Source organism: Peromyscus leucopus, chromosome 5 (genome assembly GCF_004664715.2).
Source record: "Peromyscus leucopus breed LL Stock chromosome 5, UCI_PerLeu_2.1, whole genome shotgun sequence".
Taxonomy (NCBI): Eukaryota; Metazoa; Chordata; class Mammalia; order Rodentia; family Cricetidae; genus Peromyscus; species Peromyscus leucopus.
The window spans coordinates 64,347,805-64,373,142 of record NC_051067.1 but is presented as its reverse complement, the minus strand read 5'-3'; the positions used below and the strand labels follow the sequence as shown (position 1 = coordinate 64,373,142).

Below are 25,338 nucleotides of genomic sequence, written 5' to 3'. Positions count from 1 at the left end.
AGCTCTCAGTCATAGGATGACGGTTCACTAAGTAGCAGCAGTCATTACTTAAAGTGACTTTGTGTTGTGTCAGGCAACTTTGTGTTGTGTAGTTTCAAGTGATTTGTGTGACATCAATTTATTTCATCTTAACAACTCTATTAGACAAATGCCATAAGCCCCATTTTATAGGGGAAGAAGTTGAGGCCTAGAGAAGTTATAGCACCTAACATTGTGTGATTGAAATTAGTAAGTGAATGAGCCAACCCCAGGCTCTAAAACCTCATTCTTTACCTCTACATCATTGGAATTCAGCAGGTACTTGTTAACAGGAAGATTTCATAGATAAAAGTATCAACTCTGCTGGATAAGACAACAGTAAAAAGCTAGTCAATGCATAAAAACAGAAATTCCCCAAATTTTTAGTCAAATATTTCTACAGTTAAGCTCAACTGACTAAAAAAAAAAAAAAAAAAAAAAAAAAAAAAAAAAAAAAAAAAAAAGGTGGATGGGATCCAACAGCTCCAAAGGAAATCAGGAAGGAAAGATTGCCTTCAAAAATTCTCTAAATTATGAGGCAGTGAAGGACAGTTTGGCCCTCCCCTCCTGCCCCCCATAAAAAGCATCAATAACTCTCCTGAAAGGGGGATTCCAGTTTTAGGTTGGAGCACACCTGTGGTCCCCTAAACTTCTTGAATTCTTGCAGATCCATGCTCCAACTGCTGGGAAGACACCAGCTGTGTGAAACCCTGCACCCCATTGCCCCCCAGTCACCTCTGCTAGCAAAGAGCTCCCCACTCCCAATCCTTACTGCACAGGCATCATTTTGATTACTCTAATTGCTCTGTTTACCATCTTTCAATTTCTTTGCTTTTAAGCAAAGAACTTCAGAAAGATTACCACCTCCTCTTTTATCTTACAGGTAACAAAACAAAGCTCCTATCTGTTGTATGTTGAGTGACTAGATGCTCGGCTAGGTAACACATGCCTTAAACATTTTTCATCAAATAATTAAAACAGTTCTATGAGGTAGGTTCCATTGTCCACATTGAGTAGAGAAGGAAGCTGAGACCTCACTTCAAAACTCTGCTCCAGGGGTCTGGGTAGATGGCTCAGGGAAAATGGCTCAGTTGGTAAAATGCTGATTGCTCAAGCATAGGATCTGAGTTCAGTTCCAGGTACAGATGTTTAAAAAAAAAAAAAACGCCCAGCATGTCAGTGCACACCTGGTTGTGAACTGGCAACCAGAGACAGGAGGCTCCCTGGGGCTGGCTGGCCGGCCAGTCTAGTTGAATCAAGAGAGTTCCAAGTTCAATGACTCTATCTAAAAATGGAAGGTGAAAAGTAATTGAGGAAGATAACTAATGTCAGTCTCTGGCTTTCATATGTACATGCATACACCCATACCCACCACACCTCCCAACATACACACACACACTCTGCCCCAGGCTGCACATGTCAAGGCAACAATGCACAAGCCCAGCTCTGCTCTTGCCAAACCCAGAGCCCCTCTCCTCTTGACTCATTGGCATTAAAACCCTAGAGTCACATCTTCCCATGCTTCGGGGTTGTAGAAATCCCTCAAAAAGAAAGACTTCCAAGACAGAAGGTACCTTCTGGGCCTAAAGCTGCACTTCCTCTTCTATAGCCAGTTCTTCTTTCTAGGTTCTGGAACATACAAGGTCTTCAGTGGGTTTTTAACACAAGGGAAGAAATGTTCAGGAATAGATTATCTTCCCTTTCCCATTACTGACAATCATCTGGGGAGCATGTGAGGATGAATGGATAAAAGATAGTTAATATCAACCCACCATGAAGTTCTATATGCCCAAATAACTGAAGTTGATTGAGAATCGACCAGGTTCTGGTCTGAATGACTGAATCAATATGGCAGGGTCTGTTTCTTTCTTTCTTTCTTTCTTTCTTTCTTTCTTTCTTTCTTTCTTTCTTTCTACCTTCTTCCTTTGTTTTCTCTCCTTCTGGTTTGTGTTTTGGTTTGGTTTGGTTTGGTTTGGTTTTGGTTTTGGTTTGTTTTGTTTTGGTTGTTGTTGGTGTCCTTTTCAGAAGCCTGAATCTTGTTGTCTTAGTTAGGGTTTCTATGGTTGTGAAGAGACACCATGACCACAGCAACTCTTATAAAGGAGAACAATTTAGCTGGCTTACTGTTTTGGAAGTTTAGTCCATTATCATCATGGTGAGAAGCATGGCAGCATGCAGGCAGACATATTGCTAAGAGAAGGAACTGAGAGTTCTATATCTTGATCTGCAGGCAGCAGAAGGAGACTGTGTGCCACATTGGGTATAGCTTGAGCATATGAGACCTCAAAGCCCGCCCCCACAGTGACACACTTCCTCTGACAAGGCCACACCTACTCCAACAAGGCCATACTTCCTAATAGTGCCACTCCCTATGGGCCAAGCATTCAAACACTTGAGTCTATAGGGACCAGACCTATTCAAATCATCACATTTGTTCATAAGCTAATGAATCCTTAATTCTTCTTCCTAGAACCACGCATACACATGTGTTGATATACTCTGGGTGAATTATCATAGAGGCTTGCCACTCCCCTCAGAGGAGCCAAATCTTTGTAAATATTATTAATCCTGTTTACAAAGAGATGCTCTTAAAACAATCAGAGGGTGGTGTTGAGGTCTGGGCAGTGGATAGTATGAATAAACCTTGAAAATTTTCTCTTCCCCTTCTAATCATTTGCAAGAACAGCATCAATTGACTCACTCACCTCTGGCCTAGACTCCCAAAGGTACAAGCGAACAATCCAAGACAACCTGTCGCTTTGTGCTGGGCAGATGAAGTGTTGTGTTCAAGGCCATTTCCAGTGCAGTTTTCAGTGTTCGTGGCCGGGACCTTCCACTTCCCACAGATACAATTAGCCAATACTGCAGCAGTCTTCAAAAGACTGATCCTCATGGTGAAAATCCTCCTCCCCACTGGGATCAGAGGAGAGCTATGAATGGATTATGTACTGGTAGATGGATGACGTCAGTTGCTTTTATGTTTCTATGTCCAAAATATAATACATACATTTATATGCATATATATATTTATATATGCACGTGTCACATACATACAAGTCATACACAAATATAAATACATATACACAAATAATTTTGACTTCCATTTTCTTTAAAATATTGTCAAATTGTGCCTTTGGGCTCAGCTGACATGGAATTGACTTTAAATGTCACAGAACAGTTTTCATTATGTCCTGCACCTTCGTGTATTACAAAGCATTCCTATTGCACAAGATGGAAGAGAAAATAGTGGCTCCTTGTATTTCATTAACAAATTTTCATCTCAGAGTCACACAGAACAAGTACCACAATCCCTATCATTATTCACTTTAGAGTATGGTGACTGTATTTATTATTTGGTGAATTTGAAGCAAATACTCATTATTTTAATATATTCATAGGCTGGGCCATAGCTCCATGGTAGAGTGCCCAGCAAACCCAAAGCTTTAGGCTCAATCCCCAGTACCTCAAAAGCAAACTGAGGACAAATGGTAAGATATACATTTAATAATAATTTATTTAACAATATTAGAGAAAGTAAGAGTTTGTGAGGATGAGGCTAGAGAGAAGACTCAGCAGTTAAGAGATCTTGCTGCTCTTCAGAAGACCCCAGTTTGTTTCCCATCACCCACATCAGGCAACAGTTCACAGCTGCCTGTAACTCCAGCTTCAGGGGATTCATCCTTCTAATGCCTTCATGGGCATCCACATCCATGTGCACATGCACACACATATACACACATATATGCACATATACACACATACATAGATCTAAATTAAAATAAATCTTTTTATAAAAAGAATTTGTGAGCACAATGGAATAAATCCAAGTTTGTTAACAAAGTGCCAACAGAGGGGATAATAATGGTATTAGTAACTTTTTTCATCACTATGACAAAAAATTACCCAACAGACGCAACTTACAGAAAAGGCTTTGTTTGGGCTCATGGTTTCTAAGGGATTTCGGCCCATCATGGGTGTAAAAGAAAGATAGAGAAAGTGGCTCTGTTGTTGCAATGGGACTGTGAGGAAGCAACTGTTCACACAGAATGGACCAACAAGAAGATAAATAGCCTAGAACCAAGGGCAAGCTGTAACCTTTGACTTCCCACAAACAATGACCCAGTTCTGCTAGCTAACTCTCTCACCTTCTAAAGGATCCACAGCTTTCAAACTAATACCATGAGCTAAGAGTCACATATTCAAAACATGAACTTGTGAGGGGTACATGTTATCTTCAGAACATAGCATCCATCCCTGGCCCAGTCAAGGAAGCTTCAAATACAGTGACATCATGTCACCTTGAAAAAAGGAGAACATCTTCATTGGGAAGAGTTCAGAGGCAAAGATCACAGCAAACTGCAAATGTGAGGAGGGAAGGGAAAGGGTGTGCTGGTGGGCAGCCAGGCAGGTGTTTCTGTGGAGCAGCAGCACATAATTCACATGAAGTTACAACAGCAAGGAGAGCAGAGACTGGAGCTGACTGGGGAAGGTATCAACTTGATCTAGACAATGGGGACACGGAGTGTTTCTGAGCAGAGAGGTATCATGGCTGGAAAGAATTTATGAAAAGTACATTGGTAGCTAGATAGCCTTCCTAAATCTGCCTCAACAAGGTATCAATGGCTTAAAACAATAGACATCCATTCCCCTCATCATTCTAAAGGACAGAAGGAGATCAAGGCATAGGTGGAACCAGGTCCCCTGTGAAGACTCTAGGGGCAAACTCACCCTAGTGCCTCTTGTCTTGGTTCTGCTGGTTGCTAGCAAACCTCATTATCCCTTGGCTCACAGACAGATCACTCAAACCTCTGCCTTAGACCTCTCCTGTTGTGCTCTCTGAGTATCAAAAATGCCTTTTATTATTAGGACATTGTTCACATTCAGGTTAGGGCCTAGCCTAACCAATAGTCTGAACTTGGTTATATTTGCATAGACTCCATATCAAAATAAGGTCACATTCACAGATGCTAAGTAGGCATGAATTTGGTTTAGTCAGGGATTGCACTGTGGGACCTCTTCTGTGCATTCTTAATTTTTCCTTACAGCTTATACACCCCAGCAAAATCTTTTAAGCAATATAAAAATTACAATGTGGTTACATTCTATTTTTAAGTGAATGAGTACAATGAATACAGGTTTTTAAAAAAGCATCATATTTTCCATATCCCTTACATGATTAAACATTTTACATATTACAGGTAAAAAACAAATTACCTCCAAGAACCCACTTACATTCATGTTCAAGCAACTTATAGATTATCAGAGTGTAAGCAAGCAAGATATTTTTCTCAGCCAGTTCTTTTATTGGCAGGCTCTATTTTATGGTTACAAAGAAAGGATCAATCACTTTATTATCTATCTCAACAGGTAATCTGTAGCTCGAATCCTAATTAGTCTTAATAATAAAAACAGGGAGCCAGATATCAGGATAAATGCTGAAAGATCAGAGAGACAAGGGAGCAAGCCACAGCCACTTCTTACCTGGCCAACTCCTCAGCCTGAAGTGGGGGGGGGGGGCGAGTTCCTGTCTCCATCCGCCTTATATTCCTCTCTCCATCCAGCCATATCATTTCCTGTTTCCTCCTCCCTAGTGCTGGGATTAAAGGCGTGAACTTCCACCACCTGGTTCTGTTTCTCTTTTAAACTGGATCAATCTTATGTAGCCCAGGGTGGCCTTGAACTTCAGATCTTCCTGCTTCCTCCTCCCAAGTGCTGGGGTTAAAGGTGTGTGCCACCACTGCCTGACCTCTATGGTTAACTAGTGGCTAGCTCTGCCCTCTGATCTCCAGACAAGCTTTATTTGTTAAAGCACAAACAAAATATCACCACAGTAATCTTATAAAAAAAAAAACTTAAAAAAATCAAATTTCTAAACATTTATATGTGAAAAACAGTCAGCTCCACTTTGAATCATGAACAGTCTTTTATATCAGGAAGCTGAGGACAGAAATGAGTACAAAGAATTAGTCATCACTCTTGATCACCAACTCATTCTAGCAGGAAAGGTATGTCAGCCTGCATAGCCAGACTGCCTTTGTTCCTGCTCCCTGACCTCAACGAGTCCCTTGTTCAACTATTAAAAGTGTGTCATTCTAAACTTTAAATTGTTCCCCCAAGATTTTCTATCTCAAAGCCATTAACAAAAACATCTTAACCTAACATTAAGTCTTTATTTAAAGCTTTGTTTTAGCTATGAGAGAGACCGAGATGAACACATATCCTAACACTAAGATTAAAAGAACTTGAGCTCGTCTAGTTTTTGGACCACAATTGTTTTTCTTAATCATTAACCTAAGCCACAGTCTATATGGCTCTTCAAGAGAAACTCATAAGTCCTAGCTGTATGACTTATTTTCTGTCCTCTGCAGCCCCAGGTTTATCAGGGGTGGATGGTGGAGGGGTGGGGAACGGACAACACCATATCCTGCCTTTAGCTATATTAATTTTCTCACTAAACTAAACTCTATCACAATCCCTTACTATATTTATTAAAAACCCTAAACATTCTATTTAAACTAACACTATTGTATAAAATCATTGCTTCAATTAAATAGTATAGCTTAAGAGAAAATCATCTTCATAATAATTCACAGGTAAGAGTGCCCAATAGAATGGGGTATTTTCATGAGATAGTCCCACTACATTAGAGGCAGTGGGGATTCCCCCACACCCATTCACTGCATACCAGATAGCAGAGAAAAATGACAGCAGTAGCAAGAGACATTCTGGAGCCAAAGCCCTCAGGGCCTTGCCTATCTGAGAATCACCCATCAGTGCCTTGCATTCTGGTGTGCCAACTCCTGGAGTCAGTTGCCACCTGCTGATCCTCTGACATGGCCACTGGCGGGGAATTGCAGTCATGGGGTAATCAGCAAGAAGTTCAGTGAATGAACCACTTAGGGTCTAGATTACAGTAATAACCCAGGGGTGTAGAGAAGAGGGAACAGACAGAAACAGAGCACAAGAGGCAGAGTCAGCTGACCTGATCAAGTGGCTGACTTGAAACTGAAGGAGAGGAAGCTAAGGATGACCCAAGATCCATGAGTGGGTGGGTGAATGCCTGGGTGAATGGTGGACCCAATCCAGACAGGGAGCTAGACACTGTAGCTGGTTTAGTGAGATTGGTTTAATTTCACGCTTCACTGTGTAATGCTAGGAGAAAGTATAGCCATCTGCAGCTCTTCAGAAGCTGGGCACTTGCTGCTCAAGTGTTGGCCAGAAGATAGAATAGGTAGTGGGGAGCCAGGGAAAGACTAGCTTAAAGGAAATAGAGACATTAACACCAGCATGGATGAGTCCTAGCCTGAGAGGATAGGAGAGGTAAAAGATTGAATCATGGGAAATAGGCCAATCATATGTCACATAGATGAAAAGGGCAGAAGAAAAACCAGCAGGAAGCCAGTGGACAGGGGATAAAAGTGGCGGATGGAAGGAAAGACTAGTTCTATAGATAAATCGTGTAATATAATCCTATTACTAAATACGAACATATGCACACATCAAATTTTAGATTTTCTTTAGGAATAATATGGAACAGAAGACTAACATTCATTTTTAAAAGTCCATCAGAAATACGTTTGCATTCAGTCCTCAGCAAGTTCAATGGCAGGTTGTCATAATTTTGATGAAGAAAATTTTGGGGAAAATGCTGCTCTGGAATGCCTGTTTGCTACCCACATGAACTTGTTTCCTTTGGATGTGCCCAGAATGGACTTAGTGTTTCCTGACACTCTCTCCCTCTCTCTGCATGTGTATATGTGTGGTATCCATGAATGTGTGTGTGTGTGTGTGTGTGTGTATTTCATGTGTGTGGTCATATGTGTATGTGAAAATGTGTGTTAGCAAGCATACAGGTGTGCACGGGGAGGCCTGAAGTTGGCATCAGGTGTCTCCTCCTTTACATATTGAAGCAGGCTCTCTAGATGAATCCAGACCTAGCAAACTCCGGCTAGTCTAGCTTCTGCTTGCTGGGATTCCAGGCGGCAGCCATGCCTGCCTGGCTTCTTACATGCTCTCTGGGGATCCAAACTGATCCTCATGCTTGCCCCCCAAGTGCTTTAACCACTGAGCTGTCCGTCCCCCAGCCATGTTGTTAACTCTTGTTTAAAAGTGCAGTTCAGGTAGAACGAGTAGGCTGGGTTTCCATTTTTCTGCAGAAAACAAGTGAGTGTAAAATGGACAAATGACAGTCGGCCAGGACTTTGGTGATGAAGTTCACGTGCAAAACGAAACCAGGAAATTTTGGACTGGGCGACAAAGCTGGGTTTTTGGAGAACACCCTAAGTAATGCTTTGTGAAAAAAGTGAGAAGGAGGTGAATTAGGCACCTCAGAAGCAGCTGGGGGTGGGGGGGAGTGAAGGACAGATGGAGTTCTGTTTTATTGGAGAAAGCAGAAGCGCTCTGATTGCCCGGTTCCAGCACAAGAATGAAAAGAAAAAAAGAAAACGGGAGAAAAACCAGTGTGAGTTGGTTTACTCTAGGACTTTTTCAATGAGCACCAGGTCACTGTTTTCAGAGCTTCCTTATGATAGAATTAGTCATCTGGCCTTTCCAAGAGGGATCCACATAGTTCTTCTAATTAAGAAGTAGAACCTTCTCTGGCTACAAAGGCCTGGCACCTGCTTCTTTGCAAGCCAGAGAAATCCATTCTGTCTGCTGCTGGGTAATAGACACCTTCCTTCTCCTGTGTGCTGTATATTTCTCTGTCAACAACTTTCCCACCAACACCTCGTTAGGAGGAACACCTGTGTACCTGAAGGCTGCAACCCCTACACCCACTGTGGGACTAGGCTCAGGCTCCATGGGACCTTATTGGCTCTGGGGAATGCATTTACAGCCTGGGGAAGGGCAATCTGAGCTTGTCTGGGTGTCTGAGGAATCCAGTTGTATTACTAGTGACTATGCTTGAGCCTTCCACCTGGGTTTCCAAGTCTTAATTCTGGTCACCAGCCTCATGTGTGGCCTTTTGCCAAGAGACCAAATTAGGCCAAATGTCCCCCAGGGCCTGTTCCCTATGCACAAGATACAGTCAGTCTCTTAGGCTGGCTGCCCTCCTCCCAGCTTTAAGCATTGCATCACGCTGTGTTCTTGTGCTCCGGCATTGACTCCAGCTAAATTCCTTTTGTCCCATTCTTGAAGCTTTCCATGGCACAATGGGCATGCTATTAAGATTATCGAAGAGATGAATACGAAACATTTTCCAGGGCTCCTCCCTCTTGGCCCTGCCACACTCTCTTTTTGAGCTGCTTTGCCACCCCACAAGAACTCTCTGTTTCAGTCCCTGGAAGAATGGTCTTCCCTCAGTGGCAGGGAGCAAGCGATGGCGCGCAGATCTGCAGTGTGGCATCACCTGAGCCCTGGGTAGTGGATGTGCCACGGGTTCCAGAATTGCTTGCATTCCTACTCAGACTCTACAGATGTGACTGTGGCTGGGTGACTAGAAGGAAGATCACCTGTCTGCACCTGAGCTCATTGATCTGGAAAAGAAACGTAACCTCAGCCAGGTGGTGGTGGCACAGGCCTTTAAGCCCAGCACATGGGAAACAGAGGCAGGTGGATATCTGTGATTTGGAGCAAGTTTCAGAACAGCTAGGGCTATACAGAGAAACCCTGTCTCAAAAAAATAGATAGATAGATAGATAGATAGATAGATAGATAGATAGATAGATAGATAGATAGATAGATAGATAAAAAGAAATGATAACCTTAGAGGGCTATGGCGAGGGTTAACTAAATTCATATTTGGGGGCCTAGGCAGATAAATAATTCTATAAAGAACTTACCTTGCAAGCATGAAGGTCTGAATTCAATTCTCAGAACTCACATATTTAAAAAAAAAGAAAATAGAAAAAAAAGGCATGAGCTGGGGCTGTATGTAGTTCAGTGGTTAGAGCACTTGCCTCTCATACACAAGGCCCTAGATTCAATCCCCTGGAGCACCAGGGGAAAAGGAAAACACAAATATTGTGATGTATGCTTGAAATAGTACTGGAAAGATAGAAGCAGGTGGGCAGCCAGCCTAGTCTGTTTGACAAGTTCCAGGCCAGTGAGAGACTGACTGTAAAACAGTGGATAGTCCCTGTGAAATGACAGCCACCTTGTTCTCTAGGATTTTGTGCTATTAGGTAAGCACTCTACCAACTGCTTCCACATGCATGTGCACACACATGCACACACACACACATCTCCCCCCACACACTATATATTATATATAATGTATAAACATAACCAATGGCTGAAGATTAGATAGAAGTGTAGGTAGATGGATGGATGGATGGATGGATGGATGGTGTGGAGGGAGAGAGAGAGAGAGAGAGAGAGTCATTCATTCATACACAGATGTTTGTAGAGAGAAATTGGAGAGATAAATAGATGGACTAGATAGATACATAGATGATAGCTGATACTTGAATAGATACCGATTGTCCATAGAACAACCAGTAAGATTTTACTTAGAAATTAGAAATACAAACTTAAAGTTGTGAAAGTCCTACTTCCTCTCTGGCACATATAGTCGACTATATAATACCTTCCTCATGTGAGCAAAAAGAATATTATGAAACAATACTATGAATAAGCAATCTAAATACAGCTTGCTTTCTGCAGAAGAGTCTTCCAGCAATTCATGACCCTAAGCATTTCCAGCTGCAGGATTAATAGGCTGGTGCTTGCAGAACATGGCAAAAATCACTACAACCTCAATGTAAATTCAATAGAAAACAGAAAGTTGTGTGAATATTTAATATGCTTAATTATATTATATTAATTAAATCAATTATTTAGTGTCTTGGCTGCTGTTCTGTAATGATTTTTTGCATGTCCAGGAAATTAATGGTGACCATACTGTCCCTTATGAAAAACATGCTCCAGTAATGTCCTGCTGGTTGGTGCTATTGTTTATCCAAATACTGCTGTGACCTTGGAGATAAAAGGAAGCTGACATGATTTGCAAGAGAAATAAAAAGACTCTGGTAATAAATCTAATGAGGCACCAGGACCAGGGTCAGCCTGACCGATAAAAGTCATTGGTGATGAGTCTCCATTCAGCCCAATCCTAGAGAAATCTGCAGACTCTTGGAGTCGTAGGGATTCTCGCACATCTTAGTACACTGTGGAAAGTCTAGGCGTCTTTGCTGGCTACAGACCTATCACTTACCAGATTCGTTCCCAGTTTGGTGAGTTAAACTTGGATGGCTGACAACAGTTATCAATGTCATGCAGTCCACATCTGATCAGGTGTAATGGTCATTCAGATTCCAACCCTTCCATGTGTTGGTAATGTCTCCTCAAGCCTAAAGGGAAATCTTACTAAGGGGAGTGAGTGTTTGAATGACTCACCCTTTGTGCTGGCTTAGTGTGGTTTTCATTTTCCATTCACCCTACCAGGTGTGCTTTGGATAGATAACACAGAAATGCATAAGGGAACCATTAATATGGATTTTATTAAGTTGCTTTTAAACGTGCGCTTTGCTGTGTAGATGGTTTTAGCATCTTTGTGTTAACCACTCACTTATGTACGTTATTGCCATATTTATGGGACACAGCTGGATCCATTTGACTCATGGAAATCTTAGTTTAGAAAAGAGAATTTGTGGGCTGGGATGTAGCCTACTTGGTAGCACGTTTGCCCAGGATGCACAAAGTGCCGGGTTTATTCTCCAGTACAGGGTAAAACCAGCCACGGCGCTGCACTACCATGATCCCAGCCCTCAGTGAATGGATTCAGGAAGACCAAGTTTTTCATAGACAGTCTGAGAGTTTAAATCCAACCTATGCTGCATTTGTATGAGGGAAGTTATTTAAGAACCAGCATTTTGGCTCATGAAAGGTATTTTTTATCCACATTGCCCAAGATTCAAAAGTTGCCATTAGGCTGTGTGCTGGTTTGAGAATATTGAAAGTCAAATGCTGTTTAATACCATGGGTGTGTACATTGGTGCAATCTCCATGGGGAGCCAGGTTAAAAATTATTTATTTTTAATGTACCCATGACTTGTAAGTCAACAGTTCCATTTTAAGAAGACTAGCTCAAAGACACATCTGTACATATGCAAATTCCGTTTTCTTTTTTATTATTTTTAAATAAATACACATGCTTCTCTATACCCACATGTGCATTTTTTTTCTTTGTTTTCTTTTTTCTTTACTCTTTGTGTCTTTCACATCAGGCCTCAAAATCGCACCCGTCTCCCTCCCTCACCAAAAAAAATAAAACAATATAAAATTTTAGAGAAAAAAAAATGAAAAGGAAAGAAGGGGAAAATCTTGTCATGGAAGCTGCAGTGTGACACAGTGAGTCACGCAGTTAACCCCTTTATCCATACATTTTTACATGGACTCTTCCTGGACACCCCATTGCTACCCCATGTCATGGAGATCCTGCAGCCCTGGGTCCAAAGGACTGAGCCAGCCCCCCCACCCCACCCCGCCCCGCCCCACCCCGCCTGTGGTCCAGCAGATCACAAATGGGGTGGATGTCAGGGTGGGCCAACACATAACCCCGGTTCTGGGCCTGGGTAGTTGCAGGGTTGGTCAGCCCGCCAGCTCTCCCCTGTCTTTGCCACCAGGGTGAGCTCTCTAGCATTGCCCTGGCTAGCTCACCTCTTGCAGTGATGAGCAAGGGGTGGGGCCAGTTCTCTGGCTTTCATGTCCTCAGGGTCGGCTCTCCCACACATGAACCTTCAGGGCCAGCTCTACTGTGTTGCCCAGGCAAGGTGTAGGGGCCACTCTCCTGAGTGCTGTAGCTGATGAAGGGCAGAGACAGCTCTTCTGCCTACCTCAGGCATTGATGGGGGAATCTGTGCCCACGCCCCACCCCCAATCCCGTGTCCATACTGCCACATGACAGATAAGTAATGGGGACAGCTCTTCCATGCTCACAACATCAGGGCTGCCTTACCCACACCACTGACAACAGGGTCAGCTTTACTGTGCTGCCCAGGCGCGGTGCAGAGCCTGCCCTCCCAAGCGTTGCAGCTGGTGGAGTCAAGGACAGCTCTCTTGCTCTTATAACCTCAGGGCCAGCTCTCCCCACCTGCCTCAGGCATTGATGGGGGGGGTGCAGGAGGGCACCTCTGTCCCACCCATGTCACCTCAAGACAGATGAGTAATGGGGACAGTTCTCCCCACATATATCCTTTTGAACCTAGCTTCTGCATATGAAAGAAAACATGGAATATTCGTCTTTCTGTGGCTAGCTTATGTTGTGTAACACAGTGATTTCCAACTCTATTTCCTTGCACCATCCTCTTGCTTTCTGATCTCAGCCACCTGCCCCTCACCTGCCTGGTAGCAGAGTCCTCCCCACCCTGTCTGTTGCCTAAGAGAGAGATATAGACAACAGTTTCTAGGGGGGTGAATTTACCCCACTTTAATCCCAAGCTCCACGTTTCTGCTAGACTGGCTGGCCAATTAGCCCTTGGTACCTGCCTGTCTCCACCATCTCACCCATCTGCTAAGTGTGGAGACATGAGCCACATGCCTGGCTTCTGCGTGGGTTCTAAGGGTTCAAACTCACCCTCACACAGGTACAGCAAACGCTGTATCCACTGAGCCATCTACCCAGACTCTCAAACAAGTATTTTTAAATACCTTACGCTGTCCTTACGCTGTCCTCAAATAAAGTTCATGAATAATAGGCACTGACATGCTAGCTCAGTGGTAGAACACTTGTCTAGTGTATTGGCACATCCAAGGTCCTGGACTGGATCACTCACATTTAAAAATAATCATGGATGTTTACAGCATATTTTTGAACTATTGACACAATTCTGCCATGTAAAAAAGAAGAAAAAGGGCATTAACCTATCACCAAATAACATTTATTATAATGCATGTGTATATGTATGTAATATGTATGTGTATTGTATGTAATATGTTTAATGTGTATAATGTATGTAATATTATAATGTAAATGTAAGTATATAATGTATTGTGTAATGTATGTAATATATTTGTATAATATGTATGTAATATGTATGTGTATCAAATAACATTTATTATAATGTATGTATGTGTGTGTGCATTATAATATATGTGTATAATGTATAAAGTCTATAATGTATGTAATATGTATGTGTAGTCAGCTGTACTAGAGATCATGGAAAAGCAATGGATCAGTTCATCACCATGACTACCAGAACTGCAAAAGTTACTGTCCCCAGCCTGCTTGTCAGGACTCGGCTCATCCTGCGACATGGCCGTTGGTACACTGCTGTTCTACAGCATAGCTCACCCTAGGGATAGTTCATAGAGCACAGCATGGCCACTCCTTGATCTTCATGACAGCTGCCTTCCCAGGAAAGGCTGGAAGCAGTGGAGACTGCAGAGCCCACAATCCACACTCGCCATCCACACACACACGCTACCCTCCTGCTGGCACAGGACTCTGCCCATCACCTTCCCTCATGTCTGTCTGCCGTCACCTCATCTCTTGTGGGGGAGGAGCATCCTTGGACTGCAGTAGTGATGGGAGGTGAGGGAGGATTCAGGATGGGAAGAAATATGGCTTGGGGTGTGTGTGTGTGTGTGTGTGTGTGTGTGTGTGTGTGTGTGTATGTGTGTGTGTGTGTGTGATGTGTGTGTATGTATGAAGTGTGTGTGTGTATGATGTATGTGTATGATATGTGTGTATGATGTGTGTGTGTGTGTGTGGTGTGTGTGTGTATGATGTGTGTGTGTATAATATGTGTGTGGTGTGTGTGTATGATATGTGTGTATATGTGTGTATGTGTGTGTGTATGATGTATGCATGTATGTGTGTGGTGTGTGTGTGTATGATATGTGTGTGTATGTGGTGTGTGTGTGTAGTGTGTGTATGTGGGTTTGTGTGTATGTGTGGTATGTGTGTATGTGTGTGTGTGTGCATATGCACATTTTGTACTAGAGAAGAGTAGTGGGAATCTCACACATTCTTTTCAGCCTTTTCAACCTTGCCTGTTGTTTCTGGACAAACCTCAAACGCAGGAGGCCTTAATAGCCAGCACATGCATCTATGATAGGAGTGTGCATCCACCCTTCTCCACTATGTGTCTGGGGAGTTTTGGCCTTCAATGGCATGGGCTCCCTGTTACCATTTGAACATTTTTTTTCATTTGGTCCCTAGGATCTCTCACTAAAAACAGTCTGGGAAGCCATACTGTGCACCTGTCTTTGCCAGGTGTGCATCAAAATGTCTTTGTTGTACTGTGTGTGTGCTGGTGTCCCGCCCTCCCCCAACAGAGCCTGGGCGCAGCAGTCACGTAGTGACAGGGCACATGATAGGCGATGAGCCCAAAAGAAGACCAGGCGGGTTATTGTACATCCCTCTCCATCAGCACCACAGCCAGTGCCTGATACTCATATCACCGTTGGTTTTCAGAGTCATGACATTCACACTTGTGAGGGAACAGGGCCTTGTGGGTACAGGAGATGAGGCGGCAAGCGGAGTCAGGGGGCATGTAGAGGAATGGACCCTTTGTGCTTCTCAGAGAAGCCATCAAAATCGAAAGTGCAGTGTGAATGGGGAAGACAAGGCTGACTGTGTAAGTCAGCTGATAGCCACAGTTGGGCATGAGGACAGGCACCAAGAGATCCCTACAGCCTGATACCCAGCTAGTGCCAGCCTGCGGAGTCCTGGAGACACAAGCCTTTAAATTGACATGTTTGTCCTCACAGAGAAGGCCAGAGCAGACAGGCTAGCCTTTATAAGCCCACTCAGACAGACAGATGTCTGTCTGGCTATCAGAAGAGAGCTGTTTTACTAATACATAGTATCTCTAGAATCCACTCACTGTCTGGATGTAAGGTGAGATGGACGTTGGACAGGTAAGCCATTAACAGACCGTTATATTAGTCACCTTTACATGTGTCATGAAGGACTTTCCCATCCTACCACAGTTATACAGGGATAATTATAAATATTTAAAATATGAGATTTACTGGGGCCTCTGTGTGTGTGTGTGTGTGTGTGTGTGTGTGTGTGTGTGTGTGTGTGTGTATTATCACACAAGCTAACTAATCTAACCATCATTTCATTTTGTTAATCTATTTTATTTTATTTTATTTAGATAGGGTTTGTACTTCCAACTTACTATGTAATTAAGGCCGATCTTCAGCTCTTGATCCTCTTATGTACGTCCAAAGTACTGGGGTTACAGGCATATGCTACCATGCCCAGCTTGCTCTCTCAAGGTCTCTCTCTCTCTCTCTCTCTCTCTCTCTCTCTCTCTCTCTCTCTCTCTGCTCTTCAAAGAGAGAGGAGACTTAAGTGTGACCCTCTCAGCCCATTTCAAGCATACAATGCAGCATTGTTAATTGTGGTCACACTGCTGACTTTAGGTCCTCAGAACTTCTTTATCCCACATAGCCAATGCTTTATCTGACTATCACTTCCCCACACTCCCTCCCCAGTCCCTAAAATCCACCATTCTACTCTCTCCTTCTACAAGTTTGACTGTTTGAGATTCCTCATGTAAGCGAGCCCATGCTGGGCTTGTCTTTATGTATCTATCTTGTTTCCATCAGCCTAATGTCCTCCAGATTTGGGGAAAGGATGATTTCTTCAATAAATAGTGCTGGAAACATTGGGTATCCTTGTGAAAAAGAATGAAATCTCACACCATATGCAAAAATCTGCTCAAAATGGATTAAAGGCTTTATTGTTGAGGGAAGTTATTATTGCAGCATATTCCAGGTGTGGAGTCAAACTTGAGTGATCAAGATAAAAGCCAGTGAGTTTACTTTTTAAAAATGTTAGTTTTTGCTCAAAAATTGGATTCAATTGCGACTGACATTCACTGATCCAGGCATAAAATGGTTTACTAGGTTACTTTTTGGACCAGTTCTGATTAGTCCTGTGGGAATCTGACACACTGGTTTATACTTAGTCTTCAAATAAGTGATCTTGAGAAGAAAATCACTGTTCTTGAGTGGACCGAAAGATGCTTCCAGTTAAATACATTTGTGTATTCCACTGCCTAGTGCCTAGGACATGCACACAGTTGTCCTTAATAGAGAAGAGTTGCTAGGAGCTGAAATGTGGTCTGACTGAATGGGAGAACCTCCACTTTATAGAACATTTAAAGTGAATGCTTATTTCCAGGAGTGAAAAACAAAACAAAACAAACAAAAGACACCAGAGCTTTCTAGAAGAGTGATTTTTTTTTTCAGTCCTAGGAAGAAGGACTGAGACCAGCTTTATGTCTAAATAGGGAGTGCAGCTAATTCTACCCTCACAAGATTGACGTTTTTTTTTTTGTTTTTTTTTTTTTTTTTTTTTTTTTTTTTGTCTGAGCAGCAAAATACTAAGCCTGGGGGAGATGTTTCATAGCATAGGAAGAAGAACTAAGCATTCAAAAGTCAAACAGAAACAAAATTTTAAGGATTACAGAAACAACTTAGCCAATGATGTGCTTGGCCGTATAATCATGAGGGCCTCTGTTCAACCCTTGGCACCTAAGAGGCGAGGTGTGGTGATTCATGCTTGTAATCCCAGAACTGAGGAGGTGGATGAAGGTAGGGCACCAGAGCGGTCCTCCCACCTTCCCTGGTATCCAGTGGCTACTTGCAGTTTCCAGCATTCCTCGTTAAGGCACCCGTGAATAATATCCACAACCCATTGCCTATTTCCTATTTGCATGCCAGGCTAACTCCCTTCTGATTAATTTCTCCCTCTTAGGAACTATTGCAGAGACATCCTCACCAGAATCAGGGTATGGCTCAGGGGCTAATGTTACCTGCCACCATGCCTGATGACCTAAGTTCAATCCTAGAAACCCATATGGTAGAAGGAGAGAACCAAGTCTAGCAAGTATTCCTCTGACCTTCATACATGTGCCAAGTGTCATGTATGCCATGGCCTGTACGTACCCAGTCGCATACACACATGTACACACATACACCCCTGAGACATGATTCTTAGGTCCTGCTCTAGAATACTAGGCACTTGCACACCTAGACTGTACAGACTTGCTTGCCCCTGATGTCTGCTGTTTCTTTCAAGCTCAAACAATTGTAGAAAACAGCCATGAAAAGCCATTGTTGAGACTGGGAGGTTGACTCCTTAAATGAGGAATATTAAAAATAATAAATTAAATAAATTAAAAATAACCAGTTATTCTCCATCAAGTAACCACTGGTCTATCCCAGAAAGTGGGCTGATGAAAATAAACTGGGATGTCTTTTGTGAATAAAAAAAAAAAAAAAAAAATACCTTGGAGGGCCAGGGAGATGGTTCAGTGAGCAAAGTGTTTGGTGTGCAAACATGAAAGCCTGAATTCCATCTCTAGAACCCACAAAAAGTGTTGGGCATGGAGGTAAGTGCTTGTAATCACAGAACCGAAGAGATGGAGACTCCCCGTGGCTCACTAGCCACCCAGGCAGCCTAGTCGATTTCCAATCCAGTGAGAAACCCTGGCTTAAAACAGACAAATAAACAACAAGAACAGTGAACAACTTCTGAGGAACAATGCTCGAGATTCAAGATTGACCTCTGGCCTCCATACATATACCCGGATACACATATGTACCCCAGCACTTAATTATATAATATACATGTACACACAAAACTAGGTAACTAAAGTGTGCCTTTTCCCAATTTAATTCATAGAAGAGTGGGCACATGAAAACTTGATTTGAACCTTTCCCTGAGATTTCTGGGAGACTGGAACAATATTGCATTGGTATAGACATCTGTCTTCCCTAACAGTCTTCCAGCGGCGTGGCCGATGGTGCCCACATCAGTGATTGGATTGGTGAGAGACACCTGGCCCCTTGAGCGCCCTTCTAGGCAGCCATAGTTTTTAACAAAAGCCTTGGGAACCCTATGAGAAGTAGAGCTGTAGTCAACAAAAGAAGGCCGACAAGAACTCATGTAGCAAGACATGTGACTCTGTTTAAACACAAGAAGTCATCTGTATTGAGTCTTTAGTTGCTGATGTGGCTCTAGTCACAGAATCAGTGTCAGATGCTGCGAGCACATTAGCAGATAGGAAGGCCCGAGAAGCCATTCCCCTGTCAGGGAAATGTGTTTTCTGTACAGTCTCAGCTATTGAAGCTGTCCATCACAGCAGCACCCCCCGCTCCTCTGACGCCACCGCTTAACAAGAGACACCTGTTGTGGCACCCGCTCTCCATCCCCCACCAGGGGCTCCAAAGCAGATTCACAACTGCAACGTGCCAGACCTTTGAGTGTAACCGATGACAGACTGTCAAGCTAAGCAAGTTTGACAGGCCTTCAAACTGCTTTTAAAACAAGGTTAAGCTTTTTTTTTATCAGGGTTTTCTTTCTAGTGGGGGAGTGACTTTATTTCATGGTGGCTCTGTTTAAATCACATGTACTGAATCTGTCTACCTCCATCTTTGGGAAAATGAACACTTGTGTGCAAACTAAACCCAGGAGTTTTGCTACTCTCCTTTTAGAGAACTGGGGTAGAAGGGAAAATACTCATGTTGCAGAGTGTGAGCCTCTTAGACTTCTGTTCCCTCCTCAGTTTCACATGGATTACCCCCTCTGACATGGGCGTTGGCTAGTAAGTGCTTCCCCTGTTTGGAATCAAGAGACTAGACATTTTGACTAGGGCTTGTGTGATAACTAGGAGGCTGTCTGGTCTTTCTATATTGGGGCTATGTCTGTTCGTACAGCCATGACACAAATGTCTACTATGGTCTTGACACCAAGTGTTCCTGGGAGATTTTCTCAGTTCTAAAAATGTGCCCAAAGTGATGTTATTTCTTTAGATATATGATTTCATCCTTAAAAAATAAGAGAAGAAATTCTGGGCTAGGGAGATGGCTCAGTGGATAAAGTACTTGCTGCACAAGTGTGAGGACCAGAGTTCAAATCCCCAAAAGCCACATAAAAGTGTGGCAAGCATGGTGGCCTGCCCATAATCCTGGTACAGAGGAAGCAGAAACAGGGAATTCCCAGGGCAAGCTAGCTAGTTAGATTAGCCAAAACAGCAAACTGTGAAAGACCCTGCCTCAATAGAAAGTGAGGAACAATCAAGGAAAATACCCATCATCAACATTGGACCTCCACATATATGTGCACACATATGCATGTGCAACTGTACACACACATATAAACACACATCACATATGCATATGTAGTCAAAAAAAAAGAAAATTCTAACACATACTTGAGGATGTTATGCTAAGTGAATAAGCCATTTACTAGAAGCCAAATACAGTATGTCCCTTATAGGGCCTCCCAAGACAAGGAAGATGCATAAAAAACAGAATGTAGGATTGTGGATCAGAGAGGCAGAGAGAGAGAGACATGGAGAGACATGAGGAGTTAGTGTTTCACGGTATTGTGGTTCAGTTTTACAAAATCAAAGTTTCCAGAGTTGGATGACAGCAATACTTCAACACACAACTGTGCAGCACATCATTGGACAGTGATGTGAAGTGCTTAATGGAACATTGCTGAATCACACTTAGCATAGTTGAGATAGAACTGGAGAAATAGCTCAGTGTATAAGAGGAGCTTCCTAAGAAAGCATGAGGACCTGAATTTAGATCTCCAGCAACCTCAATATGTGTGTATATACACACACACACACACACACACACACACACACTCACACACACACATATATATGTGTATAAGCTATGTTTGCCTGTAACCCCAGCAGGTGGGTAAAGGTGGAATGAGGGCAGAGACAGAAAGATCTCTGGGCCTTCCTAATCACCAGCCTAGCAGGAAAATATAAAATAACAATCTCTAGGTTCAGTCCTACCTCAAGGAATAGCATGGAACATGAGCAATAGAGGAAGACACCCAACATAGTCCACTAGCCCCCCCACGTGCATACCTATACATATGTGCACACACACATACACACACACACACACACACACACACCACTACAAAAGAAGATGAAGCATCACATTTGTGTCATGTATATTTTATTGCAATTTTTAAAAATGCTTGCATGAATAGAAAGGAGTCAAACTATAGAAACCAAAAAGGATTTCCAAGGTTTCGTGAATATTGTACCTGGCAGATGCTGGGGGAGTTGACACAGAGATGAAGCCTATTTCCGAGATGTTTATCTACTCGTGCATGATGGGGGTGTGAGGGGGAGATCGTATGGGATCTAATAATATTCTGGGGAAAAATTTAGTACCCTCCAACTTTCATTTCCTTGTTTTCCACAAGACTGTGTTTCTCTGTCGTGGTGCACAGAACAAGGTCTGATGCGTCCTCCACAAAGAGCCATTGATGGCGTGTCTGTGTGAATTGCCCTGGCATTGGTCACAGCCAAGTTCTGCAGGACCCACTGCCCCCATTCGACAATACACTCCACTGTGTGTAGCCATTTATGAAAGGTCAGAAATGAACTGAGAAATGGCTGGAGTCAAAAACATGTGGCCCTATAAATATCAGAGTCAGACGGCTTCATGAGGTTTCCCAGTCTCGTTCCTGCCCTATCTAGCTGTCTTCACATTCATCTGCTGCTGAGATCCCTTCCAGGTAGCGGGCACTTCACCTTGTGAAATTCTACAGAGGAGACTGCCTTCCTCACCTGGTGACCTTTGTGCCCAGTCTGGTAGCACAGAATCATTAATAAGAGTTTGGGTTTTTTTAAACCCTTTATCATTTCTTCTAGGGAACCCTGGCAGCCCGTCCTGCAATGCTCTGTTTTATTTTAAGAGTTCCCACTTCTCACTAGTGGCAACTTTGCCTGGTAACTGACTTCGACACCAAAGGTGTTCTGTGAGCAGAAGGGTTTGCAGCTTGCTTGTGGGGCCTAAGAGCGAACTGGGACATTGACCATGACTTTAGCTGCCAGACTGGATGACTTCGAGATGACCCTCGAGCACCTGCTCATGGATGTGTTTGTGAGTAAAAGCTTTTCATTTCCATGTACCAAGGTTGTCCTTGCCATCCCAAATAACCTAGAGATTGTGTCCCCCTAGTAACCGAGGCTTCTAGCTTGTCCCGTTTCCACACACCGTTGTCATGTCTTACTAATGTGCCGTGGGGGGAGCTGGGAGTGGGGACATTGTTCCTAAATGTCCAGTGACACAGAACTGTCCATATGGATTAACTGGCAGAGATGTGGCATTTTGAATCAAGCAACTTGCAGAAATCTGAATGAATGGGCTGGAGAAACAGAAAACACTCCCCAGGAGAGATCAAAACCACTTGGGTATGCATGCTCTGGGGAGACCAGACTTGTTTGTGGAAGTTATAGTGCTCAAAATACTGATCATTCCATGCCGAGAAATGCAGATTCCTGGGTGGCGTCACTGACTCTACTATCCACAGACTGTTTTCATACGAGTTCTCCAGGAACTGATTTGGTCAGATGAAGTTGTTTGATTTGATTTACTTTCCTCTAAAGGAAATAGCAGCTGACAGGGACCCCCCCCCCTTCCTGCAATGATTTTAGCAAAGCAATTCTGAAAAGCCCCCATCAACAGAGTCTCTAGCCCTGACCAACCACGGGGCTCCTTACACTTTGTTTGGGTTTGCTGCAGGGCACAGGTCTGCTCTCTCTGGGCTGCTGATGGTGTGGAGGGGACTGCCGGAGCAGTCTCTCGCAGGTGGTAAGGCAGCTGGAAGGTGTTGGCGGTGGGTGTGCTCCTTCCAAGAACAACAGTTGGTCTGCCAGGGAAGGCGGCTGCAGCGCATGCTGGGAGGGCAAACTAGTCTGGGTTTGGAATGAGGAAAAGGCTCCCGAGGATTGGCGCTCTTTGGCTATACATCACTAGGGCCCTTTCACAGATTTTACAATGAGTGGTGTATTTTGGCAGACAGGAGAGTCTGGAGCATTTCTTCTTATTAATTTATAATTTATCTTCAAATGGAGGCAACTTCATGCTGGCAGGATTCCCAGAGGGGCTTTCTTTTTTAGGAGGGTGTGGGGAGCTGAGGGACTTGAGTCCATTCTGAGCATAGGCATGCATTAGGAAGTAAACCTGGAGGTAGAGAGCATGGCAAAGAATGGACAGGGTTCTCCTGCATGTCTAGCCCAGAGTCATCAGTTCATAGAATATATGGTAGAGAGCAAAACAGGAAACTAGCTTTGATGGCCAATCCTCTCTGCAGGGTTGAGGTAGGCGGTGGTCTCCGTCATAGTAAAGGATCAATGAGAGTGTGATTATCTCAGAGGGAAAAAAATTAATCAGAAAATTGTTTTTCTTGAAGTACCCGAAGCACATTAATGTATCCCCCTTGTTGTCTTGACTCCCTAATTTCCTTTCTACTCCCTCTACATTCCCATGGTCATGTTTCCAAGCCTGGCAAAGTTCTTCACCTTCAAGGGGAAGAACTCTCATATGCCCCATCCTTTTTAATAATACTAATTATAATTTAATAATTTAATAACTACCTCTCACTTGATTACTCTATTTTGCTGGCCCCATTTGGAGGGCTTGATCACCCATTCTCTCAGGAAGGCCAGAGGAGAACAATGCCCTGCTCTCTCGGCCTCTTTCTCTTGGTGCAGTGTCTCTCCCTGAACCTGGAGCTAAGCTGCCAGGCAGAAGCCCCCACCCCCACCGGTACAACCTTCTGCCCCACCCCCCAGCTCCAGGGTGACGTGAGTCCAGTGGCCAAATATGACTTTTGACATGGGTGCTGGGCATCCGAACGCATGTTCTCAAGGGCGCCTGCCTCTAGCCTTCTTAGCATCCCATACGCTGTATTGACACCATGAGCTATCTACTAATGACTTGTTTTTAAATGCATATTATTCATTTCGTTGAAAATGAATTAATTTGGGTGAGACCATCAAGATGCAAAAGAGAATCCTATACTCTCTATACATTTTCCCATCTTCATTTTAAAATTTACTTATGTAGTGGGGCATGCATATGCCACAATATATGTGTGGAGCTCTGAGGACCTCCTGTGGGGGTCACTTCTCTCCATCTACCATGTGGGTTCCAGTGATCCAACTGAAAGTATCAGGATTAGCTGCAAGCACCCTTTCCTGCTGAGCCATCTTGCCGGTCCTCTGCATTTCTTACCAAATTATAGGACCTCTTCTTGACACATTCATGACAGAGGCCACCATGGTAATAAAAACTAAAGAAATCAGTGGATGGAGTGGGAGGAGTAGGAACTGTCTTTGTGCTTTGAATTTCTTATAAGGTATGTGAGTCATGCCTGGTGGTACAGACCTATAGTCCTAGCTACTAGGGTGGCTAAAGTAGGAGGTTTGCAAGTCCAGGGTAAGTCTGGCCTAGAGTCAGTTCAGGGCAAACCCTAGCAACTTAGTGAGACCCTGTCTCCAAATGAAAACTACGAAAAGAACCAAGGATGAACCCACCATAGAAAGGTACTTGCTTAGTGTGAGCATGGCTCAGGGTTCAACCCCTAATACCATCAACAAGCAAACAACAACAAAACCCACCACAATATAGGGTATGTGATACATATGTGAAATGCAGAAGGCGTCCTAAATATACCTGGAGTCTAAAGACTTGTTTCCAGAGCAGACAACCCCATGTGACCTGCACCCAGGTGACGAAGGATGCAATGGGTACTGTGGGTGCTTCATGGGTCTCTTCCAGATAATTCTTCCTCCCCTCTCCCGACTAGGTCTCCCTGACCCCCAACTTTTGTGATAAGCATTTTCTTGATGTTTGGTATAGTTTTTCCCATCCACATGTAACAATCCTAGAGAACATTAGCCATGGATTTTGAAGTCACACGCAGCTAAGTCTCCACCCTCACTGTAGAAGCAGTGTTTCAAATGTTTGCTCTTTCAGAGGATCTCTGTTCTCATCAGTAAAATGCGGCTCAGACTATCTGGTATACGCAACCACAGCAAAGGCTTAAAGAGGTTGGTGCCAGGCCAGCACCCAGGCCTGGAGAGTGCAGAGACAGCACTGGATATGTTTCTTCTTTCTTGGCTCTGTTGCTGATGGGAGATGAGCCCTAGAGAACCTCTGCTGGCATCCCCTTAGGGAGGGTGCTCTGAGCCAGATGACCTATGAATGCCTTAATTTTTTTTTATTTTTTTACTTATTTATTTTATGTAAGTGGGTGTTTCGCCTGCATGTATATCTGTACACCACATATGTGCCTGTCGCCTAAGGAGGCCAGAAGAGGGCATCAAATGCCCCAGAACTGGAGTTGTAGATCATTGATAGGCACCAAGATGGTGCTAGAAATTGAAAGAGCATTGAGTGTCTTAACTGCTCCAGTCCCTGGCTGCCCTTGCACATCCATTGCCCAGGAAGAATGGGGAAGAATGTCCGACAGCCCATAGGGATTGAGATTAATATCCTAAGTAAACAGAGGTCACTGGAAATCTGTAGGCTAGTGTTTTCTCTTCCGATTCTGCTAGGAACCACAGGCTTTCCCAAGTGAATCTAAATGTC

At 43.5% G+C, this 25,338-nt stretch overlaps 1 protein-coding gene across 1 annotated transcript in view; it reads left to right on the top strand.

Moving 5' to 3' along the window:
• The first annotated feature begins 20,837 nt into the window (after positions 1-20,837).
• Positions 20,838-25,338, top strand: part of Frmd4a (FERM domain containing 4A) — a 335,717-nt gene continuing 331,216 nt past the window's right edge. Inside the window, 1 exon segment of the mRNA XM_028895108.2 lies at positions 20,838-21,843. Coding sequence (XP_028750941.1) covers positions 21,778-21,843 — 66 coding nt within the window. The 5' untranslated portion in view covers positions 20,838-21,777.